This window comes from Argopecten irradians, chromosome 5 (assembly GCF_041381155.1).
Source record: "Argopecten irradians isolate NY chromosome 5, Ai_NY, whole genome shotgun sequence".
NCBI lineage: Eukaryota > Metazoa > Mollusca > Bivalvia > Pectinida > Pectinidae > Argopecten > Argopecten irradians.
Window position 1 is genome coordinate 5901399 of NC_091138.1, and position 27231 is coordinate 5928629.

At 34.5% G+C, this 27231-nt stretch overlaps 1 protein-coding gene across 2 annotated transcripts in view; it reads left to right on the top strand.

Annotated features, from left to right (window-relative positions):
* Positions 1-9467: 9467 nt before the first annotated feature.
* LOC138322726 (acetylcholine receptor subunit alpha-1-B-like) overlaps positions 9468-27231 on the top strand; it is a 97148-nt gene continuing 79384 nt past the window's right edge. The window contains exons 1-2 of one of the 2 annotated variants that reach the window (XM_069266784.1): positions 9468-9693; positions 20974-21320. In XM_069266784.1, the coding sequence (XP_069122885.1) occupies positions 21260-21320 (61 nt within the window). In that variant the 5' untranslated portion in view covers positions 9468-9693; positions 20974-21259. Of the gene's footprint in view, positions 9694-20857; positions 21321-27231 lie in introns of those variants that run through there. The other variant, XM_069266785.1, reaches the window with a different exon arrangement.

Sequence of the window (27231 nt, forward strand, 5' to 3'; positions counted from 1 at the left end):
AAATTATCACGATCAGTTCAGCCACTTTATTTTGTTTAAAATAATTCGTATTTTTTTTCTTAATTACCAACGAGTTTCAGAAGTGTGCGTGATGTAGCAAAACTGATCTCATGACATGAATCATGCAAAAGTGATATCCAACGCCGATATTATTAAAATAAATAGTGTCCCATATAATTCTAAACTTTGTTGATTATTTACTTTGATCAATTATATCGATAATTGTAAATATAGAATATTTCATATGTTTTGACAGATTTGACTTACATAAAGATATGAGAGACAGCGGTCGTCTGAAGGACATTAAAACCTAACTGTATGAATATTTCAGGACCTGAAACCTATGTAGCAATAATAATGTCATGTTAACTCAAGCATATACCAGAATGTCGTTGCAATTTCTATGTATTCTGAAGGATGCCTGTCTCCATCAGTACCCACTACACGGTTTCAGTGGGTAGGGTATGTTGAAAGGTAAGTACCACTGATAGTCATATATATAGAGAGGTGTGCATATTAACGCGTTCCGCGGTTATAACTCTAGTGTTCAGTTATAATCTATGTTTTTAGGTGTTGGAGAGATATGCCATTGGCCATGTATTTTACATGTAAAATTAAAGATATTAAAACAGTATCAATCATTCAATTTAATTTATGTTACTTTGAACTGAAAATTTTACTGAAAGATCCAAATATCCTAATTTCATATTTATAAATAATACTCTTTTTAAAAGTACTCCACTGACACAGCGTTTTTTGTCATTTGACATTTTGACACTTAATATCCCAAAAACATGCTATACGTCTGAAGGGTGCCAAGGTTCTAGCCTTGTGGTCAGTCTTCAAAAATATAAACAAATGTCCTCACACAGGGAGGCTATCACTAACCACACTACTTACAACACGACTCATCCTATACATCACATAAACAATAAAACAACTTTTTTTTCAAGCTTTCATGAAGTCTGTTTGTAAAAGGGAGAGAAGAACAACTGAATTTACACAAATATAATAAAAATAAGAGCATTAAAATATAGTTTACTGGCAAGTACTCACCTAGTGGAAAAAAAGGAATCTATGTATACATCATATAATATTGATCATCATTTGTACATATAGATATTTCATATAGTATTAGTTTTAAATATTATATCAAAACCAATATAATTTGTCATAGTTATTGAGATACCGGGTATCTATTTCTATATTGAAGAGTAAAACACTCATTATCCTTAGTTTACAGTTCAGAATAGTATAGTATTGTAAAAAGTGGTAGGTTTCTATATTATCAATGCATTCTTTTACATTAATGTTACTGGCCAACATTAAACATTAAAAAAACAGAGTCGATTGTTTTAATCACAATAAATAAAATCAATAAAAAAAAGATGCAATATTGCCAATCGTAAACCTTTTTTTGTTATACACTATAACATTATTTACAAAAAACTTTCAGAAAAACTGTAGACGCGTTTAACCGTTTGTGACGGAGGAGTAAACTCTCCGATGGCGGTATTATATGCTTTGTAAGACTTCTTTATGTCTTTTCATATTCATTGTAAAGAGATTTTGTGTGAATTTATGTGGATACAAGTTAAATTACACTCATTTTACCAAAGACATCGGTGTAACTATTCGTGATTTATGGGGAAATTACATTAGATCCCAATTAAAATGTAAGAAATAATTATAATGATAGCACAACAGTTTTCACAGACATATCAATATGTTCTTAGCTCAATGAAGTTTTTATATTGTCCAATAGTACTACCTAAATTATCATGGATGACATCTTATATAATTTAAATTAGTTGCAGGCCAATTACTTTACTTGTCTTTCATACCAAATATAACTCAATGTTTACTTCACGCGTGCTGGACATGAATACAAACATAATTATTGACATATATTGAATCCTTATCTAACAGGTATACACCTATGTGCTCATGGAATGAAGTTCTTTATATGACTCACAACGAACCTTTATTACACATATCACATTAAAGACACAAACATCTTGTTTTATCAGCACGATTCGTGTGAAACTCATGCTACAAATATAATTCAAATTGATGAGAGAGGGTGATTGTGGGTATTAGGAGTTTTGTGGAGTGAGTTTAAAGGTTAGCATTTAAAACATATCACGTTAGAAAATGTAAGAACGAAGATACATCCACTATAATACCGTTCTACAAAGAAGGATATTTCTAATTATTGACTAATGTATTTGTATTACCTTAACTTCCTTTACAATATAAATACTTCCTGATAGAACAGGTCGTTTCACCTATCTATCACTACATCCAACATTTTCAGGATGGTAAAATGATAATCAGCAGACAAAGTAGTCGGGGTATAACAGTTTGTCTTATGTTTATAACTTAATAACAATTTGTTAGAAATGCTTAATATGAAACTATACTCTCTATTTTAACTTGTTGAATTCCTTTGTGTACCTTTGTACAGCGGTTATGTGCCGTTTGATTGCTCACAGCGATTTTAACCTGTATAGTGAAATATGAATTATCAAGTTGTTTTGACATCGATATTCAACATGAATGACGTCATACACAACAACTGTTTTAAATGCCACGGAAGGGAACAAAAACATCAATTGTAAGGATTTGATTTTAGGCACAGTAATAAAGACAATACCACAGTCTGAACGTATCAATCGCTTGTCAACAGTCTAACGTTAAACACAACTTCTCTGGCATCTTATTTTTCAGTATTCCTCAGTATCTTCACGTCCTGTTATACAAATACACATGATTTAGATCTTTTCTTCGTAATTTTGCAAAACGAAATACCTGCAGAGTGATAAGTAAAAATATCAATACATAGTGATAGGATCGACGACTACAAATTTAAAAAACAATTTGCATTATTACTATTATTCGTCGAACAAAAGCATTATCATATTATCATTACTCCAGTACAATATACATACATTTGTCTGGTTTTTGATATTTTTAAATTCGAAAAGTTTATAAAAAATAAAACTTTGTTTTTATGTTTTAAAACGGTTTCTTCAATAAATGTAGCAGTGCCAAATCTGTTTTCATTCAATAAGCCAAAATCACTCTAAAGCTGGTACGATATGACTCTATTGAAACCAGTAAAAATGATTCTTTGTCCATTAATAACTTTGAATCTCCTGTTTGTCCCTCTAAAGATGTCCGCCATGCCGCAAAGTACCCTATGTGTTTCGTTTCTCTGATTCCTAAAGCCTTACAGCAAGCCAGACCGCGTGGAGCATTATTTATATAAATATTTAATCCCCCTGGTCTGTTCCTTCACTTTACTGCTGCTAATTGAGAAAAATAAGTAAACGCGAATGATGGACCTGGACAGGTAACTGTAGACATCACATCAGTATCGGCCTCATCAGGTAGACCAGAGGTCCCTGAAGAATTCACTAGATAACTGGCTGATAAACGCTGGTAAATTGATCAGGTATATATTGTAATGTCTGAAATATCTCTAAACAGTCAGTGAACTGTTGAAAGGTTTCAAGATGGAATTTCACTTATTTCTTGCAATCTACTTTTCAAAGAAATCATTTGAAGTCAATGCTATTTAAGTTGTTGTTGCTGAACATTAGCAGCTGCATGAAGGTAGATAGATATGCACAGAAAATTAATGTTCATTTTGATATTGATAGCTACCTGAAATATCGGCATCAATCACAAGAGAAAGCAATTTGTTCGACAGTCCGTGGACAAATTATACACGTGCATGTCATGACTAACTAGAACCATTAAACCATTTTTTATTCTACAGTGTGAATTATTCACGGAACCTTCATACTATACAAGATTTTTTTTATCGATTCACAACTATCATAATCATCTTTATTAACATTGGAACGATCCCGGACGAGTTCGAAAATCACCATATTTACGGAGTTATTGCCCTTTGCACTAATCATTACTATTTCACTTTGTGAACGTGATAACGTGAGTAAATATAAACCGAACTTAATGACACTATGTATGTAGACTAACACCGGAAAGATCTCGGAAGAGTTCGAAAATCAGTTTGGTTTAACAATAATTCGAGTTGTTGCCCATTTGCAACAATAATTATTACTGGACCTTGTGAACGCGATACCTTTAAAAATATGAACCGACCTTAATTAAACTTTGTGTGTAGACTTACATTGGAAAGATATCGGAGTCTGTAATCAGCTTGATTTGACAGAAATTTACGGAGTTATTGCCCATTGCACTTATAATTAATATTGGACCTTGTGAACGCGATTACTTTAGTAAATCTAAACGGAGATTATTGGAATATGTATGTAGACGAACATTCGTAAAATCTCGAACGAGTTTGAAAATCAGCTTGATTTGATGGTAATTTATGGATTTATTGCCCTTTGCGCTTAGAATATCATTGGACCTTGTGAACACGATAATTTGAGTAAATATTTACCTAGCTTTATAAAACTTTTTATGTAGACCATTGGATATAAGATAAGATAAGTTTATTTCTGGTTCAGGACTTATATGTAAAGTCCTCTATACCAGACTCAGACAAAATATAAAGTTTACAGTTACTACATTTTTATCCGGTAATAATAATAAATTAATGATGTATAAAGGTTTTGTAGTTGTATAAGAGTTCTTGTTCTTTCTAATGTTTATCTAATGCATTTTTGAAGGAGTTTATAAAATTACATTTATAAGATATATCTTTTACAAATTGGAAATTCATCCTGATTAGATCATAACTTACTGAGTTATTGCTCTTTTGAAATATTAATCATTGAACCTTGTGAACGAGATAAATTGAGTAAATATGAACCGAGCTTTATGAAATTTTGTATGTCGACTAACGTTGGAAAGATCGGAAACACGTTCGAAAATCAGCTTAATACAACGGTAATTTACAGCATTATTGTCCTTCGCACTAATAACTATTATTGGACCTGGTGAATATGATAATTTGAATACATATGTATTCAGCTTCTTGAAATTTTAAATTTAGACTAAAATTGAAAAGATCTCGGACAATTCGAACATCGACCTGATTTGATCGTAATTTACGGAGTTATTGCCCATAGCACTAATAATTAATATTGGACCTTGTGAACGCGATAACTTTAGTAAATCTAAACGGAGTTTAATGGAATATGTATGTAGACGAACATTCGTAAAATCTCGAACGAATCCTCTGCAATTATATTTGTTGAATCTTGTGAACATGATTACTTGAGTAAATATGCACCAAGCTTAATGAAACTTTGTATGTAGATTTACATTGGAAAGATCTTGGACGAGTTTGAAAATCAGATTGATTCCATTGTAACTAAAGGAGTTATTTTTTTGCAATACATTATTAAATCTTGTGAACATGATAACTTTGAATAAATATGATCTGAGGTTAATGAAACTTTGTATGTAGACCTATTAGATGTATGTTCCTATTTCATGAACTAAAGACATCAGTTTTTAGTAAATTACATAACTAATTTGTAATTAAACATCAGGTGACCGTGGAGGCCTATGGTCCTCTTGTTTCTTAAAGATACTCCACCGCCGACAAATGGTATTTTTTCACTATCAAAAACAGGAGCAGACCCGAAAAAAAATCCGTGGCACTATATCTTATATAGAATGAAGTTATGATTGCGCATGCACCAAAGGTGAAATAAATTATTTTATGTTAGTTTTCGTGTTAATTAGGCATATATATACACGATTAAACACCAATTATTGTTCAAATGATTAATATCATTTATGCTCTGTCGGCGGTGGAGCATCTTTAATCAACACCATCACGTGTTTTATACGACATTAGTCAGATATGGGATACATATATGCCAGTACAGAACAAGGCGACAGACCGTGTGTTAATGAAGTCGCAACTTATATATAACAAACGAAAAGAACGTCCCAACAAGGTCGTGATTTTATCCTGAACACTCAGTTTTAATACAAAAGATGCTCTTATATATAAACGGTCTGTGGTTACATTACTGCATATTGAAGAAATAAAACAAGGTCAGTTGAATGTTCGTTGATAAGTCGATATGTAGACTCAACAATTGGAGGATTTAGAACTAAATGTTAAATCGGAAAGGAACAGCGATTCCTTATTGTTTAATTTGATGTTTACTGATGACTAAATAACATAGAGCGATAGCTATACTTTTCTATTATTTATTGATTATGGTTGATAAATTGATTGCTATTTAATTTTGTATAGAAATCCCACATAGATACAATGATAGATAATCAAAACGGAATTTAAACACTTGTTTCACAGACGCGTTGAAATATATGTACATTCAACTGGTTCTTGGAATACTATACAATCAGAACATGTCACAACATTAATCAACTCAGGAATTCTACGTTCAAATTCACCAAGTAAAACACCTTACATTGCGTACGTCATATTGTAGATATAAAAGTATTTGGTTTTTTTATAATAAGAATCGCTTTAGAATTAATGTTATTTGACCCGATGTAATCCGCATTTTTATCAAAGTTAATCTTATTAGGATATCACTTAGCGATGCTATAGCCCTTTTTTACTTTAAAAAAATTGACTGTAATTACCTGATGTTCAAAATAAACAGCACTTCAATATTTTCAATGTGCTTAGAGAACGTGAAACAATCTTTTGTGTTGAGGTTATAAAAGCTGGATTACAGCTTACGATGTACGTATGAATCAAATCATTTCTAGGTATGATCTTGTAATTTCTAAAATAATGATATTATTAGATGGTCCCCGTGCTTGTACATGTAAAAATAACGTTCAATATTTCCCAAGGGATTTTTCTGGTGGTATAGATTTAAAGATAAAATTTAAATTTGATACATAGCTCAAGTAAACTAATACGCATCCATTTCTAATTTCCAGGAGATTGCTTCTATGTACGCATGGCACGGTTTATAATCAAATACCTTATGTAATCAGTACAATGACCAGTACGGAACAGAAACGCTCAAACTTGATGAATTGAATGAGGACTCTGCTCGAATTAAAGTTGTTTAATGATATCTATCTCTCGTGAAGTGTGTGGAATATTCACGGGATATTTAGAGTGACTTGCTCAGAACACGTATCGTACTACATGTTTATTGTTTTATTCGCCGGAATGATAATTTTTATTATCATTTTGCTATTTTTGCGATGAGGTCAATTTCCACAAACATAAATATCCCTGAATAGAGTTAAGGGAATGACTAGTAAAATAACTTGTATGGCGTGTAATAGTCAAAAAAGCAATGCGCGGACTATTGTTCTAGCAGTATAAATAGAAAATACATATCTTTATATCTGCAGATATTTTGATAGAAGCATTCCCACGATTTCCCAATTGATTTCTATATGGTTCGAGTCCTCGCGACAAATCGTTGTATAAATTGAAATAAAACTGTTTTGTCTTTATTATCACATGCAGGCAAATCATGTTACCGTAAATAGATTGAAACAGATTTCCCCAGTAATATGATACCTTTGTATTATCATAGATTTTCTGGTTAGAATGGACTTCATATGTAAACTAATTATAAACAATGGCGCTGAACCATGCATAACTATATGCGCTTAATATCAACAATCACATTTGATATGTTTGCATCTGAATCAGCGCTTCATCTGGAAGAGCTGCTAGCCCTTATCGTTGACCATCACTTTCTATTTTACAATGCACTTTGGTAATGGTCTTATTTGGTAATGGTGTGCTCTTTGAAAGCTAGATAGTTTTAGTTCACAAGATATGTTGTTCGTATCAATTTCACGTTGTTACTAAAATATAAGATAGTAGAATGTAAATGCTGTATATTAAAGGCACATACAATGTACCTTAACCAAAACGACTTTTATATTTTTAAAATGCTACTACTCAGATTTATTGAGATTCTCAAAAACTATTAGCTCACCGTGAATACCACACTGATCACAACTTCGAAGAATTTTATATAGTTAAATTGAATATAAAATCCCATAACGCGGATCGTCGTATTGTTTTCTGGCGTCGCAACACCTACCGTGAAGTAGATGACCACGGCTATAGTTATTTACTCAGGAAATCTCGCATCGCGTTCAATCTTCATCACAGGCCATGAATATACATGCTCTGGCCTTAGAAGTGTTATCAATAATTTTTTGAGTTTTGTTTCGGCAACGCACAGGGTCTTTAACCAATTTACTACATGTATAATACACTTACTTGCCCGCCTTGTGGTAGAAGCATGACTAAGCTATAATACGATGTACTTAATTCTTCACTGGTAAAGCGAAACGATCAGCTTGAGTGATCCCTTGTCTCCAATCGTTTAGTACTGTAATAATGGAGTGAAAATATCACATTGATATTTAGTGATATTTTCACACGTTTTCGACCAATCGGAATGCAGCATCGACAGTGAAAATATTATTTTGGTTGTAACATCATGAGTTTATGCACAAAAATGACGTCATATTTGTTGTGTAGAAATATGACGTTATGCTCACAAAATACGACGTGATAATCTCAAGAGCAAATAACGCTGTAAAATACAATGACGGAATAACCGTTGGCGGAAGTAGTAGTGATGGTCTTCTGTAAAAATTAAAGCGAGAAAAAATGTAATAAATAGAATATTCGTTGTTTCTTGATAATACTGGTTATGTTTCATCGAGTGAAGTTGAAACTTTGATATTTTTCACGAAGCAAGAGTGAGAAATACAAAATTTTTCCACCTCATGACGATGAAATGTAATTGGTATTCATCAAGAAACAAGGAATATCCTCTATAAATATGTTTTATCGAACGTTATTATATTTCTAATGTGACGAACGAAATCGAATCTTTACTGCAACTCAGCGACACGAATAGACTCGAAAAGCTGGAGTACTGAGATAATTAGGTTATTTGTAGAATCAGTGAAAATATTGTAAAGACTGAGTCAATATTTAATGTATATATTTGTACTTCTTACTCCCATCAAGGGCGCCATGTGGCGTATCAATTTGTTGGGAATTGTTCCGGTTCTCAGTGACGAACACTGTCCGTCCTTGTCCGTCCAAATCAATATGAAACAAACATCACCGATGGTCTAAATCAATGTAATTTTCAAATTATAAATGTCTCTAATCGATGCCTTTTCAAATGCTAAGTATACAAGTCGATTGGAGGCCTGAACGTTGTTTTCTTTTGATACGTATCCGTTTATGCAATAGAGGGTATCGTTGTCTTGTAAACAGAAATCCCGACTGTAAGAGTGAATTCACGGAATGAGAATACCTCTCACCGGATTGTTTCCTCACAGAGACAATTGCCAGTATCAACATTGTGTAGAAAAGTATCGTGTGATCTTGATTCTCCCACCTTCATCTCGGTCATATGTCAATAGACATTGTTACGCCAAGATATGAGACTTTGATTTGTGGCGCCATTGGGCACGCATGGAGAAGTCGATTCGATCCATTTTCCATTGACTCATTGTCTTTGCCACGTCAATCAAGCTGCCACTAAATGGTCAACGGTCCTCAGCTCTGTCAAACCGCGATTTATGGGTCACCTTAGAACTAAAGCACTCACGATTGACTTAAGAAAGAGAAAACAATGTTAGTCTGTCAAGCATGAAAGCATTGATGATTATTTGATGAGGAAGGAATATAAAGGACGAAACGGGTACGGGGTCTTCGGAAACAGGACAACCACCAAGTGAAATGCTTGTAGGGCTGACGTAAGTACTCAACTCTGTGTATTTAGTTGTACAGCTCTTTGAGATTTATATCCAGCAGTGAAACTGAGCTTTAATGTAAAACTTTGTTTGTACAACCGTCGAACAGGGGATTACTTTCATTTTCTACTCAGAATCAATTTGATGCAGCCGTGCTTTGCCATATAAAGCTTTCATCGAAATTTTCAGTATTTACTTTAGCTGACAGAACCATACTTTTCTTTTCGCACTATACAAATATTAATTACCGAATCCCAGATCCCGTCGCCAATACGCGCGTGATATCCCTGTCAAGTTGCAAGGATTTTGGAGTCGTCTTTGGAAGGATTTCAGCTCATCTACCGAGGATAACGGCAAGTTAGTATTGTTCTCATGCTAACCCCTAGATGTAATATATTATGCAATCAGTGATGGCGATAATTAGTAACCACCGTTTTCCTTTAGTAGATGACAGTGATATATCTAAAGGTGGTAGGCTAAATACTGTTTACATTCTGTAAACAAGCAGTTCCGAATCATCACTAAAATTTGAAAATTATAGCAAAGACTGCAAGCGATGCTTATTTGGCAAATGGAAGATACAATAAGTGATATAACGATGGAAACGAATATCCCATCAAAATTGTTTTATTATTAATGCCGAAATTGTATAATTTGGAACCTTAAACCATCTTGAACGAGGTCTTTTAAAAATATAAATGTCTTTTTTAAATTCATCCTAAAGAAATCTGTTTTATCTACACTTTAATTGCTGAACTTGTTGCGGATTAGTGATACTTTATTTTGAATACCTGTTAATAAGGCACGTAATAATCACTTCTTATGTTAATCAAACATACATATGTAACTATGAACATTTCGTTAATTTTGTTAAGGTTGTTCTCATTCAAAGAGATACTTCATTGGCTTACGGCATGTTGTAAATAAGTGCTACAATAGGTTTCAAGGTATGACAGATTTCCCGTATAAAAAAGGAAATGATTGGCGTCAAATCTGGTTCTCGTTACATGTATATCGGATATGTATACATAATGTAACAAATTGGTCACAGGATTTAAAAATATATTATATGTTTAGATTAAGGTATAATGCTTGTTACCGTAGCCGAGCAATTGTCACACAGGTAACCCAACTAATAACAAGTTCATGATTAACAACTTGTTATTTGTACCAGAGACAAGGTCATTGTTATCTGTACCAGAGAAAAGGTCATTGTTATCTGTACCAGAGACAAGGTCATTGTTATCTGTACCAGAGACAAGGTCATTGTTATCTGTACCAGAGACAAGGTCATTGTTATCTGTACCAGAGACAAGGTCATTGTTATCTGTACCAGAGACAAGGTCATTGTTATCTGTACCAGAGACAATGTCATTATAATAGCTATTGATATTCTATACAAGCAATTCGTGAAATGATTGAAAGATATATATTGAAGCTAAATTTCAAGTAAAATAATATTGTATTTTCCCCATGGAGCTATTGTTTTTAGAAACATTGTTTTATTTTTCAGAGTAGCTATAGCTGCGAGATGTTTTGTTAATGTGATTTCCGTGGCCAATACTACACTGTGTTGACACTCTTTTTAACACTATTGGATTAGAACAACAATTATCAACATGACAATATAATCAGCCAAACAATGAGTAACTAGGTCCTATGATAATACTTAAGATTCTGACTATTAAGTGTTTATGTAGAATACTTCATAATGTTCTTGTATATTTCATCTTGAATCAGAACCTTGGCAAACATAAACTAGCCTTCTTATGTCATTTTACTGGCCAATCAGAAATTATCTTTCTTACCATTTATAACTGCATATTCCAAATGTATAGTAAAAGGAACAACAACTAAATGCACAAAATACTAAAAGGTCGAGAACAGACACATAAATGTGTCACAAATGAATACTTGAAAATGTTTGGAAAGTATTTAAGGTGTGTAAATTACCATTTCGTCCCGAATGACATATGAAACAACCAACAAATGATGTGACTGACTTCTAACATCACTAAGGCGTCCCGTATTATCGCTGGAGCAGGTGCGGTCTCGTGTGTCGGGACGCCTTAGGAACACTCAATCAGGGTTGTATTGATTACGTCACATATGCACTCCTAGGTAAGATGGCAAGGCTGTTCTTTTGACGAAGTGTAGCTGATGAGAAGTAGATGTATGCACTGTCACACTGAAGGTGTGTTTTAAATATCTAACGTCACATTGATTGAACGGTCCAATGTTTGTATACGAAAGAAATATCTATCTGACGCACGTGTACAGAATAACTGCACACATCCGATAGATATTCTCCGAACTTCCGGATGGATCCGCGAAGCTCTTCCGTGTCTTTGAGCCCATGATACACCAGTAATCGTAGTTGGCTCGTGTAAGCAAACATGTAATGTTTAACGATAAACAGCAGGTATCTTCTAACATCGGAACTATTAAGTATGACACACAAATATATTGAAGAGAAGTGGTCGATTGTGAATGCTGACGTCTGTACCTGCATAAGGGAATGACGTTAATGGTTATATAGCATTAGCTAGTACCGAGTTGGCCTGTTATATGATCATATAACAAATATCATTATGTATTCGTTCATAGTATAGTCTCTCTCTGATAACTTTTCCGGGTAACTATAAATTCTATTTGACTTTATGGTAAGATGTTTCTGCTGCTAAACTTGCTCTTAGCTGTTTTCTCGAAGTGTTTGCGTCGGATGGCAAGAAAAAGAAAGTAGCTATTCCATTATCATATATAAGATAACAAGTTATTTGTTTACATTAATTCGTTTTACATGACAAAATATAGCAGTAAATTTCCATTTTCCTTTCCGCATAAAAGTAACAGCAACGATTCATATTTCGGTCTAGAAGCAAAACAATATCGTCAGCCTTTTTGTTAAATCTTGACATTGATTGCCATCATTAGGAATAGTCTACTGATGTGATAGTAATTAAATGATTACTCTGATAAACAATGACAAGAACAGAACTATAAACCGCTTTATTTTCTGACAATTATGCATTCATATGTAAGTTTATACAATCATTGAATACAATATAATAAATTGTTCGTCACTAAAATAATTCAAAATCTAAAGTCTATATATCCTGGAGACACACACCCATTCCCTTGATAATTTTTACATGAGGTGTAAAGTACCCCTATAAAATATTAAAGTGAGTGTTCTGCTTCGTGTTTATCGCTTATAGGTCGTTGCGCTGCAAATAATAAAAAATATACGTGGGCTTTCCATATATACACCTTTGCAAACACATCATTCCTTCAAATGGAAAAATACCAGAGAAATTAAAGTCATTTGGATTTAAGAACAAATATTTTGATAGTTTTGATAAGAAAGAGAAATGGAAAAGTCTCGGATATTCTGATTTACAACATCCTTATTAACAGAAAATCGGTTAAATTATTGATCAATGGCTATTGGCTACTATAGAATCGCCTTTTGTTACATTAGTGTGCCCTGGCTTGGTGAAGAGAAACTAGACAGAGTTGTGATGTATGATAGTAATACTATGCCATTACTCATTACATCCTTGTTTGTATGATTGAGGTTTACGACCATTCCCCGTGTTATATCCTTCTCGTATTGTCCCCTTAGTTAGTAAATCACACTGTGTGGTTAGTAGTCAATGTTCATTATGATATCCAGAATGTCCCTTTGAACTTCCTCATGTCATATCAGATTAGACACTATTAAGCTTCATGAATTTAGATTTTGAACCAAAAGTTTCTGCTTCAGCATTTTTATTATACAACAATAAATCAATGATCACCCGTTACCGAAATTAAAATTATGAAATGAATTTGCATAAATGAAAATTAATGTGCACAGGCATTAAATAAAATAAATGTTAAGGTAAACGATGGTAAAGACTTTGACTGTAAGAACCAGTCTACAGTACAAGCTTCGAACAACCTGGTTCAAGTGGTTCTATGGAGTAGTAAACACGAAATCCTCAGGGACAGATTTCTTCGTGGTGCCTGTTCAGGGACCACCATAAAAGTTTAGTAATGTGCGTTTTCTATCTTATTTACAGTTTACAGTGATGATTGTTCTGCTATTAATGTTGTGTTTATCTATCATCCATCGATGATTGAGTTAAAATGGAGCTTTCCAACTCTTGCAGACTTAATTACCTGTGCTATGGAAGTGACACATGCCAACGACTAATATATGTCCGAGTAAAAACGGAGGAAAATCTAAAATATATTTCAATGAACACCTTTTTAATGCTATTATCATTGTAATTGTTAACAATGAACAACTGCATACTTTGACTTATAACTTAATTATTCCACTAAAATATTGAATGAAGAAAGATTCATTGCACAGTATCAAAATTGAAATGACTCAAACAAAACCGTTGTTATTTTTTTTTATTTCAGACAAAATCTCTACAATATATATCACATGGTGGTCTTCGTTCGTCATACCAGAATCTAAAGCACGTTGATATTATTGTTCATTGTCACTCTTATGTTGAATCGGCGTGATTCCGTCTGCTAAATCATATTTAAATTGACATCTCCCCTCCTATATATACCGTAATCGCCCAGGTTCGATCGAGATGGGTGGATTTATTTTTTAGCATCTCCTTTTAAATCGTTCCTATAACATCGTATTCAAAATATTACTTTTCATCGGAACGTAAGGGAAGTAGAATCGAAACAATTCGAAGTGAAATAACGGCTCGGTCGGTCAGTAAAAGCCGAGTTGCGTGTCTGTCATGCAAATTGATCCTTCTGGGGATCGACTGGATAAAGCTGCACGACATCCATTATACTGAAATAAGCATTGAGGTCAGTTCCATTTAGGACCACCCCTCCCTCTTCGTATTGATCAATAACTGTATACACCCCAAATAACAAATGATAAAAACAATGTGGGAACCTATAAATTGAGTTGAAGAGGCCAGCTCCATGTGATGAAGCCAAGTCCAATAACATGAACAAAACATATAGATATTTCGTTCCTCATCAGCAGTGGTGTTCATTGCTAAGTCCCCAACGTGACTGACGTTCCTTCCCGCTGTGAATTGAATTGCAGACATTGTGCTTTGATTCGGTGCTAGAGGCCGTCAAAGTCGTTTGGCGGCGGGTATTCGGTGTGACATTAGCCTTCATCCTTTAGTCACCTATCACTTCACAAGCCACGATTAGATTTAGTTTGTTTTTCTTTGGGAAAATTTGAAAATTGTCCAATTACTTATCGGTCATGTTTTCATCTATTCCTTTGAATGGTTAATATTAGGAACCAACGTAACGGTTGGTGACGATTAATAAGCTCCGACCAATCGAGGCAAACTCAGTTGTCACACGCCTCATCGACTGGCGCGATTCCGAAATTACTTAGTTAGTGAAATGTATGCACTATATGGACGCCTAAATGTAATCGACAGCAGCGGATACAAAACCGTTAATGCTACATTACGCGCATCTGAAAACGTTTTGGCCCTGCAGGTAGGGCGTTAGAATTGTACCTGCTGCCCCTATTGCATGATCGTAAAAGGCGACTAAATTTAGGATCTTATCTTTTCTCTTCTTCCTAACTGACTTTATCTTTCCTAATGCCTCCCTTGGCATCGCCTCACTTTTGGCCTTGAGTTGAGCGTTCGCCCCTGTGAGGAAGGCTCTGGGTTCTGTCCCCTGGCCGAGACACACCAAAGTCTATAAAAGTGGTAGTTTCTGCTCCTGCTTAGCGCTCAGCATACAGGGAGTGGGACGACTGGTTCGCCCGTTGTCAGCATAATGTGACCGGGTGGGGTGTGTTGCTTGGTGTCTTCGGCAGCATGCTTCAGTGATATAGCACTATAAAAAGGGCAATAGTTTCACTATACAAGAAGACACAACAGGAACATACCGCAGTCTCCCAAAACACGCACCTCGCACAACCTACACGCAACACTACGCATACATGGGAGGCCGTCCTTACATGACCATAGCTGTTAATAGGACGTTAATAAATCAAACAAACAAAAATCAACATGTCATATTTCGTTGTCAAAGGATAAGATTTTGTAATGTATGGAAGATGAATGCATGTCTGTATAGACGAATACCATAACCAACAAATTTGACATAACATATATGTGACATAAATAAGAAGGAGTGAGAAAGAAAAGATTCAATTGACGCAATTAGACAGAAATCAGTCCCCATCAATAGTTATCCGGCGACAGATCTATTGATCAGCACCGTTAAAGTGGATGGAGAGTCTGAATCACTATAAGCAATTGTCCCAGCGATCAAAACAGTTTTTATTCATTTTTCAAAGATGCTCCACATATTTTAATATGTTATTCTTCATTAAAAAAATATTCTTTAATATTTACACTTGCTAGGCTTGTTTACTATACGCAAATACTAGCCGATTTTGTTTACCATAACTGCATGGTAACATTGAACTTTGAACTTGCGTATGAAAATGTTCTATGCAACTTAAAGGGACTACTTTTTTATAAAAAACAACACATGGCTTTGTTTACTTTTTGACGTAACATTACATGTATATTGTTGATTTTCATAGAATTTCGGAAAAATGTAAACAATACATATATGTTTTATATTCAAATATGATACCAAAATTTTTAAATTAACAATTGTATAAAGAAACGGGAAAAATATCCCGACCGGATTTGTGTCTGTGTTCGTCCTACGATTGAGTCTTTGGGGTAGACGGGCGTGAGACCCCTGACAGATGTCAGTTATAAACATACCCTCTTATCTTTGTTCTTTGAGAATTTAATCATGTGTATTATAAAACATGCACCGCTAGCAATGCACATGTTGACAGTTATGCATCACCACAAATACATTGTACCAATCAAACACAAGTGAAATTGTTCTGTCTGTAGATGGCGATAGATCTAAGCGTAGATTATATAATCACATGACTCCCAAGGATATAATATCGTCAAGTCAGACGACAATCTCAAACACGTTGAGCTAGGCCTACTTTAACACCAGTGTTTTGACAACTTCGGCAAACTCCGAATGTAAGCGCGCGTCAGCTTCGCCTCGCTGCACAAAAACGGTCACCGAGTTCACACATGTGGTCGAGTCCAAATGCTTTATGTTAATACGCTTTATATAAACTTTTAGCAAAATTGAATATATATTTAAAGTTCTGATCTGATGAAAAAAAAATTTCTTTGAAATTCACTTTGTTTGTCATGTTTATTTTACAATAAAATATTGAACTTTTTTGTCGTCGCGGATGAATAATTCTACCTTACGTGTAGAGTCATAATTCGCTGTTCAATTGAGTTCCTCCCACTTTTGACCGACTTTTATTGATTAATTACGTCACATTCAAATGACGATTTTATTGCTCTAAACATATATTCAATATGGGAAGCTAACGCGCCCTATAGAATATATTCTTAGAGCAATTGCTACATACCAGCATGGTAAACATAAAAGCGCAATCCAATTCCTATTTGAAGAATGGTTCATGTATATGTGCATGTATATATTGTATAAAAATGAAATATTGCAATATATTAAATATATATATATTGTAATGTCACTTGAGAAAGTTATTCAATCTGCACTGAGTGACAATACTAGTTTGGGGCAAAGTCAAATTGAGGCTTATATGCGCTACTGAGGACGTTAACATATATAAGCAGAGCTTTAACCTCCTCTATCTGCTTATATATGAGCAAAAGGAAGTTAGGAGCTCGTCCCTGTGAGGCAGGCTCTGGGCTCTGTACCCTGGTCAAGACACATCTTGGTCAATAAAAGTGATAGTTTCTGCTGCTTAGTGCTCAGTATAAAGGGAGTAGGACGACTGATTCGCCCGTTGTCAGTAATGTGATCGGATGGGGTGTGTTGCTTGGTGTCTTCGGCAGCATGTTTCAGTGATAAAGCACTATAAAAAGGGCAAGAGTTCCACTACACATGAAGACACAACACGAACATACCACAGTCTCCCAAAACACACACTACATACACGATACACACCGTATACAGGGAGGCCGTCCTTACATGACCCTAGCTGGTAAAAGGATGTTAATTAATCAAATAAACAAACCAAAGATGGTCCAAAGAGTAATTACTATCTTATTTATGCCCATTGTCTAAAATGTTAGGAAACGGTGTAATGTATTACGTATAGCTTATATTGAAAAAAAAATATTTAAAAAAAAAAACTCCCATTTTTTGTTTTACTTTTGCCGGCTGAAAATATGTTTTATAAAATACGAAACTGCATCAAGTTTTAATGGAAAAATAAATGCAATGAAGCAAGCGCATAGTCACTGCAAAAACATCATACTGAAAATCCATTACAAGTACACAGAGGAATTATGTATGACCTAGTTGATGATTTTAAATCCAAAAGCAAACGATAGTCGTCGCACCGCTGGGAATTCGCAGCAAGCATTGATGACTGGGTTTGTAGTCTGTGAAGGTACAGTATGTGCAGTTATTTTATTGAACAAGGGAATCTGATGCAGTTTTAATTCATTATACGCGGCCTTTTTCTTATTATAAATCTTTAAGTACAGGAACTATTCACATCGTGATTCCATGCTCCAAGTCTTATAGCTAGTCGATTTGTGATTACCAACATCCTACAACATATTATCGAAATAGTTGGTCGGACTGAAAACAGATGAAGTATATAATTCACAGAAAATTATTTATATATTTTATTTTCATAATGATTAAAACATGATCGCATATTATCCTGGTATATTGCTATAAGTATCGGTTTCCCACACCCTAAATATAGCTGTTAACTGTAGGAAATACCGTACAAATACTTGTATCTACTATAGGTGTTAATAGCTGAAAGAATACACATTTTTCTTGGATTTCTTGTGTGGTGAAGCCAGTTTATTGCATGTTGTTAGTTCTTAGTTATAGTGATAGTTACTAATTTCATTACCTGATATAATTTAAACAACTTTCAGTGATAATTTAATTATTTTATCTGCCTAATATCAATAGGCTTATCAGACGTCCTTCAGAGTAAAGGCCATTAGATGACATATTAGATGACTCATTTGATTGTAGCAAAATATAAAGCGATTTATTCACTTCAGTATCTAGAATGATATCTACAGTTTTTGCTATACCAAATGATTGATCCGTGATCGATCACATACTAAAACAACATGATATTCAAACATATATTTAATATGGGAAGCTAACGCGCCCCATCGAATATATTCTTAGAGCAATTGCTACATACCAGCATGGTTAACATAAAAGCGCAATCCAATTCCTATTTGAAGAATGGTTCATGTATATGTGCATGTATATATTGTATAAAAATGAAATATTGCAATATATTAAATATATATATATTGTAATATCACTTGAGAAAGTTATTCAATCTGCACTGAGTGACAATACTAGTTTGGGGCAAAGTCAAATTGAGGCTAATATGCGCTACTGAGGACGTTAACATATATAAGCAGAGCTTTAACCTCCTCTATCTGCTTATATATGAGCAAAAGGAAGTTAGGAGCTCGTCCCTGTGAGGCAGGCTCTGGGCTCTGTACCCTGGTCAAGACACATCTTGGTCAATAAAAGTGATAGTTTCTGCTGCTTAGTGCTCAGTATAAAGGGAGTAGGACGACTGATTCGCCAGTTGTCAGTAATGTGATCGGATGGGGTGTGTTGCTTGGTGTCTTCGGCAGCATGTTTCAGCGATAAAGCACTATAAAAAGGGCAAGAGTTCCACTACACATGAAGACACAACACTAACATACCACAGTCTCCCAAAACACACACTACATACACGATACACACCGTATACAGGGAGGCCGTCCTTACATGACCCTAGCTGGTAAAAGGATGTTAATTAATCAAATAAACAAACAAAAGATGGTCCAAAGAGTAATTACTATCTTATTTATGCCCATTGTCTAAAATGTTAGGAAACGGTGTAATGTATAACGTATAGCTTATATTGAAAAAAAAATTTAAAAAAAAAAACCTCCCATTTTTTGTTTTACTTTTGCCGGCTGAAAATATTTTTATAAAATACGAAACTGCATCAAGTTTTAATGGAAAAATAAATGCAATGAAGCAAGCTCATAGTCACTGCAAAAACATCATACTGAAAATCCATTACAAGTACACAGAGGAATTATGTATGACCTAGTTGATGATTTTAAATCCAAAAGCAAACGATAGTCGTCGCACCGCTGGGAATTCGCAGCAAGCATTGATGACTGGGTTTGTAGTCTGTGAAGGTACAGTATGTGCAGTTATTTTATTGAACAAGGGAATCTGATGCAGTTTTAATTCATTATACGCGGCCTTTTTCTTATTATAAATCTTTAAGTACAGGAACTATTCACATCGTGATTCCATGCTCCAAGTCTTATAGCTAGTCGATTTGTGATTACCAACATCCTACAACATATTATCGAAATAGTTGGTCGGACTGAAAACAGATGAAGTATATAATTCACAGAAAATTATTTATATATTTTATTTTCATAATGATTAAAACATGATCGCATATTATCCTGGTATATTGCTATAAGTATCGGTTTCCCACACCCTAAATATAGCTGTTAACTGTAGGAAATACCGTACAAATACTTGTATCTACTATAGGTGTTAATAGCTGAAAGAATACACATTTTTCTTGGATTTCTTGTGTGGTGAAGCCAGTTTATTGCATGTTGTTAGTTCTTAGTTATAGTGATAGTTACTAATTTAATTACCTGATATAATTTAAATAACTTTCAGTGATAATTTAATTATTTTATCTGCCTAATATCAATAGGCTTATCAGACGTCCTTCAGAGTAAAGGCCATTAGATGACATATTAGATGACTCATTTGATTGTAGCAAAATATAAAGCGATTTATTCACTTCAGTATCTAGAATGATATCTACAGTTTTTGCTATACCAAATGATTGATCCGTGATCGATCACATACTAAAACAACATGATGTGATTAAAACATTACCGGTTCTTATTTACGTAAAACAGAAAATAGTTCTCACATGTCTTGTATGCGAATAACGATTTGTACATTTGTTGCTATCTTCATGCCATGTTGTGATTGTCAGACCAGAGGGGGAGATAGAGATATAACTACTTTGGGTTGTAGAGGACAAGCTATCGTCGCTACGCTCAATCGTCTGCCGCGCGACATTCGCCGCACGCTGAAAACGTGCGCCTCTCTTGTCGTATCGCCACACTCACAGATCATCTTATATATTACAAATCAATCCACCGGAGCGGGAGATCTAAACAATATCACTTTGTTTCTTTTTTCTCATAGGTTTCGAAGCAAGAGGGCATGGAACAAGATGTTTCAAAAGGATGCGACCATTACTGACCGTTCCTGATCACGGATGCTAAAAGACCTGGGAGTTTACAAGTTAAAAAGTTGCTGCCTTATTGCTGCTGCGCCGGTACAATTGGCTGAGCGAGTTAGCCTGAGTTACCAGTGAAGGGATGTATGGTTAGGACGACTCTGGTACACTAACATTATCGGTCATCAACAAAGTAACAGTACCAATGAACTATTGGGATACTATGTAACAAACGTTCTTTGACTGTTGGATATGTGTTGTGGTATTTTGGATACTGCCGTCATTCTTCCAGTACTTTTCTTAGCAGTTATTGGTGAGTACGACATTTTTATTCCTTTTAACAAGATATTCCTGTCACAGGGTCATGTGTGAGGTCGTTCATGTTTAAATATTTACAGACGCATGCATTGTTAATGCGATTTGTATGCATTATGTACTGTGTTTGGAGGAGAAAGGTTTCAGAAATTTATTTATTTACGGTTTGTTAGCCGATAATGGATTTGTTACTGTGACCGGCATGTTTACTCCCCACAGAATCTCTAGTGTTTACTTATGTTAAGGCTTGTTACACACACAAATTAGCAATGCTAATAATACATAGATTGAGGAATTGTTGAAACTTCTACAAAACATACATGATCGTGTGGCTTTGATGAAAAGAGGTTTACTTACGAAGTACATTTTCGACTGAAATAATATTTATTTGTAAAACGAGTAAAATGGTTTAAGAAAATATTAAAATTTCTCGCTAGTAATTTAATTCATATACCTTTTATTCCAAAAGTAATGCGACACGCGATTTAAACTGAAACAAATTTATAGATATTTTGTCAAAATGGTGTACATTGTTGTAGGGGTATTTTTTAAACAAGATTCTCCTTGAAGATAAAAAAACCCATATGTATAATGTTTTGATATCCACTTCTGACATAAATTCCAGTAGTGTAAACTACATATTATCAAAGCAATAAAACTTATGGCATTAACAAAATACTCACGATAGATTGTTTAATACGGATGTCAAACTTCTGCCAGTTATAAATTGCACTACGGACTAGAATTATAGACCTTCAAAGCAAGAAGGCGAAATCAAAATAATAGAGAAATAAATTATATCAATCATTTTATAACTTATTATAATTGTTTGGGTTACATGAACGCAATATTACTTATTTTAATAGAAAAAAAAGTTTTACATATTTTTACTTATGACACTAGCAACAAAACTGTAGACTTTTGTAAATAAGCTGCATAGCAATACGACATTAACCCTTAGAATACACAAGTATTCATATTTCTGATAAACTCCATGCATATTTTATTGTTGTGATCCTAGTGGATTTAGGATCAGTGCGATGTAACCGTATGCCACGGAGTAAATGATATACACCTAGTCAATAGTGGTTTCTGTGAAACTCGGTGTATATGGTATTACAGTTTATAATTAGATCTATAGTATTTCTCTATCAGGGTAGAACTCAGAAGACATGTGCAAACCATTGGTCCTGTGCCTGGGAGTAAATTCATATTAACAAGTACCTGAAAGCCTCTGATTCTCGTTTTAGTATACATATCCACGTGTACGTGTTTAATGCATGTGCCTCCATGTGTGTCGGATACACACATGTATATTCCATTCTTATGGAACAGGTGTTCCTACATATATATCACCCTTATTGATAAGTGCTTACAAATGTGTGTAGTTCTGAACAGTGATAGAATATAATGCTCTTCCAGATTTCTACTCCGTTTTTAATACGTTTTTTCGATTAGATTAGCACAATTTCTTAAGTATCAAAATAAAAACACCATCCTTTTGATAAGCTTCGAGGTATGACCTTAGATTTGGTTTGAGATTTGTTCAAAATATTTGGTATCCTAAAATAATGATCGATGCAAAGTTAAAAGGGGCACACATGCGGAGTTGAAAGTAGGAGTATCTGGGAATGTGTTTTGATGGATGCCAGACAAGATTGGCCAGATTCCAGAGTAAATAATAAAGATGTCACAGTTACTGTCCTCTTCAATACTAGACAGGCTCCAAACTGGGATTAAGTCCTGAAATAATTGTACACTTGCGTAATAGCATTACGAAAAGAACGATTGTAGTTGAAACGTGAGTCGTTGCAGCTCTTTGCGCCTGTCATCGTCATCTCTTAACTACATAATTAGCTTCATGATTTAATTTAGAACATCTTATTAACATCAACTGGTTACCAGGCAGGCTATGTACCTTCTATCTGAAGGACCAATCCGCTCTTAATTAGGTTTTTTGTGACAATTAACAATAATTTTGGACTTTGTTGCGTAACTAGTATATGCTACTTCAGTTAAACACTGCTGGTTAGTTTCCACATGCTACTTGCCAAATATAAATATAATTACTCAAAATACGCTAATAGATATGACGTCAAAATGTATGTTGTCGACTAACACCCCCACCAGGGTATATGAAGATGTAAGCCATAAAATAATATAAAGTTGCCCGATACATGTACTACCCGTAGATAACGAACTTCACGAGTGTAACCTATTTAGTAAACATTTTTTAAATAATATGAATAAAGCAATTTTATCCAATAAATGTATAGAATAAAAACACAATCGTAATTTTCGTAACTCCTCCTCACTTATGATATTAATACCCCTACTCTATTACTCTATTAACATGTGATATTCACAAAGGTAACTGATATGCTTCAAAGCGACATATGGATACTTTGATCAGAAACGTAGTACCCACAAAACAGTATAGGAGAGCAAATTAAATTTCTGAGACACTATAAATGTGGAAACCGAATTATTATATAAATGTTATGAGGAGTAAGGATGGCGGTAAAAGACGTTATCCTATACGGAAATTGACTGACGGATATGTGAAGACAGTGTTGGAATAATCAACACGTCGGCCTATCGATACACATCTCTCTTCACATTCCTAACAAATAGCTGTAAAGCGTTATCACTTCAAACCATAGCACCGCACTCTATGTGTAACGCTTGGTGTGAATCTGTACTGATTAACATGTCAGAAAAAACAAACAAAAATGGCCGTGCATGATTTGAAGCCAGACTGTCTGTTTAAAGCTCTAGATTTTGCCCAAAACATCACCTTGACAAATGCCTTATCACCTGTTTTGCATCAAAGGGAGCATGGCATAACCTCAGTATTTCCCAGTCAGGATTTACTGCGGTGCGATCTGCCATATCTGATAATTGAAGTATTACATTGTTCCTAATCACCAGTCATTAGGGTGAGCCCATGTACGCTTTAACCTAACACTAAGATAGTATCGCCTCGCTTAGCCTTTGATTTAGTTGTTCACGACATCAAAATAAATCCTTGAAAAAATACTTTTTGCAAAAGAAAATTATGTTAGGCTAGCATGTACATACATTTTTTTCCGGTAAACTGTTATATGGACTTTCAAATGTTTAAGGAAAAATATACAAGAGTAAAACGATCTGCTGGCTCTGATTTCTCGAAACAAACTTAAGTCATAATTTTTCATATTAGTTAAAGAATGAGAAAAACTAAGTATGTATTTTTGTTTCGAGAAATCGGCACCTGGTGGAAGATAAAACTATCGTAAGTAGCAATGGCTAGCATTGTTGAGTACGAGACCTTGCAAAATACAGAATACCCTAAAAATGGACGCTACGTCAAATCGGCGTTCGCTTGATGTTTCTTCATATTAAGTATCGTTCCAGGTTAAATTTCCCTCCATGACTTCGCTGTTGAATACTTTTATTGTTTCGGGGATAAAATAACGTTACGTATCACGGATACTTTGTATAAGGCCAAGTCAATAACTTACATTGGGACACATTATCATATTGTTGTTTTTACAGAGTTTTATTACTTTCCGTCTAACATTGATCAATAGAAATTAAGTCTGGGTACAAACTACACTTATTACTAAGGCCACTGTCTCCACTCTGGGTACAAACTACACTTATTACTAAGGCCACTGTCTCCACTCTGGGTACAAACTACACTTATCACTAGGGCCACTGTCTCCACTCTGGGTACAAACTACACTTATCACTAGGGCCACTGTCTCCACTCTGGGTACAAACTACACTTATTACTAAGGCCACTGTCTCCACTCTGGGTACAAACTACACTTATTACTAGGGCCACTGTCTCCACTCTGGGTACAAACTACACTTATTACTAAGGCCACTGTCTCCACTCTGGGTACAAACTACACTTATTACTAGGGCCACTGTCTCCACTCTGGGTACAAACTACACTTATTACTAGGACCATCGTCCATATTGGGATATCGATATGACAAAGAAAATGTTTTATGTTAGAATGAAAATTTAACATTAACAAAGACATGCATTGTTGTTCCGAAGAGTACAAAAAGGCAAAAATGTGAGAGCAGGTTATATGAGTTTTCAATCTTAAAGATCAGCACAAGAATCATAGAAACTAATTAAAATGGATAGATTTAAACTAAAAATTATGTTGAACTCAAATGTGATTTTGTTGTAAATCGAAAAGGTATTTTCCTTTTTTGGTTCAACATTAATAAAATATCGTCTCATTTAAATCATTCCAATTGCTACGATTGTGGATGAATATTTCTAATTGATGCAGCTGCCATTGAACCATTAATGTAAATGTCTTTTTTACATCGTTTGATATCGGAGTTATATCAAGCTATCTCTTGTTTGCAATGGATTTATTTATTGTTTCTGCAAATAGAGCAACGTGAATGTATAGATTCTTTATACAAAATAACTCTCCCTTAAACTTAGAGAAACACACTTGGTTTCCCAATTAAGATACATTTCTATTACTGATTTGTCTCCGCGAGTAATACGCTGGAGAATAGAACGCCATTTTGTGGTCTTGACCGCATAGAGTCCTACACACTAGCTCACAGACATATTCTATAAGTCCTCCATAGTGATTACTGTTATTGATATCAGACTGTTATTTATTGGAATGCAATTTTATCTCTATCTGTCTAACATCTAACAATGAGTACCATTTTTATTAGAGTACAGGGTTAGTCTATATTTAGAGAGATTGTCTCGATTCTCCTGGGATACTGTGTCGATTTGTCCTGAGGGGTTCGGTAGAATTAGGAGAGCACAATTTACTAGACCAACCACTGAACCATAGCTATGACACGCATTGTTATCCTCAAGGGCCGATTATAAAAACCGGATGCATGTCGCTTGATGAGGTTTTAATCTTTATGACCATCACACGAATTACTGGAGTGTATTAATCTAGTTGTGTTACATGCTTAAATGAAAACGACATTATACTCAAAGTAAGTTTTTGCATTGTATGAATTGTCTCAAACATACATGTCAATATAAAACACAAAATTAATGCTTATAGTTTTCAATGATCATTAACACTATTTTTTTTTTACATTGAATCATCCAAAATATTATTGTGTTTTAGATAAAAAAATACCATTGTATGATTCTGATAAGTAAGGAACAATGTTGACAAAGTTTTCTGAGAATGACATATATATGTTTATATGGGAAGAAATAGTTGAAACTGTTCAGAAGCAGAACTTGGTATGATTAGATTACAACAGAAAGTAATAATTTATTGTATCAATTAGAAAATGACTTATGCATAAGGCCAGGTAATTGTACTAAGATGTCAATTATGGGAATAAATGCTGATACTTAAACCGAGTCCCCTTATCATGTCTCGGTGACCCATTGTACTTTTACAGTGACTGTTTTACTATTTCATTGCGTGGGATAATGTATATTAGCGGTGTTATTATGTAGATCCATGCAGTGATAAACACCATTACAGTGTTTGTCACCAAAGACGCTAAGATAGAGGAACAATTGATAAGGTTACGGAGCTTTGCAATCCAAACCGGGACCTGCTATGAATATTGATACCAAAACGTGAAATGCCGAACTCTATATACCGTCTGGCTATTGCAGACGAGAGTGAAATGCCGAACTCTGTAGATTGCATGACTATCACAGACGATCACTCGTAGACGGACCGGTATAGTTATGGAGACAGACTTATTGCCTAACCGTATCAATCTCTGCTAATTCTCAGAACTTGGCTGCTGATTTATGTATCTTCTATTGTGAGGATTGAACCTGACTAAAATGCCTGATTCATTGGCACAACAACAGTCAGAGCAACAGAATAGCATCAGTCCACTATACATGTCTCCGTTAAAGAACACATCGGATAGATATGGACACAAACGGGA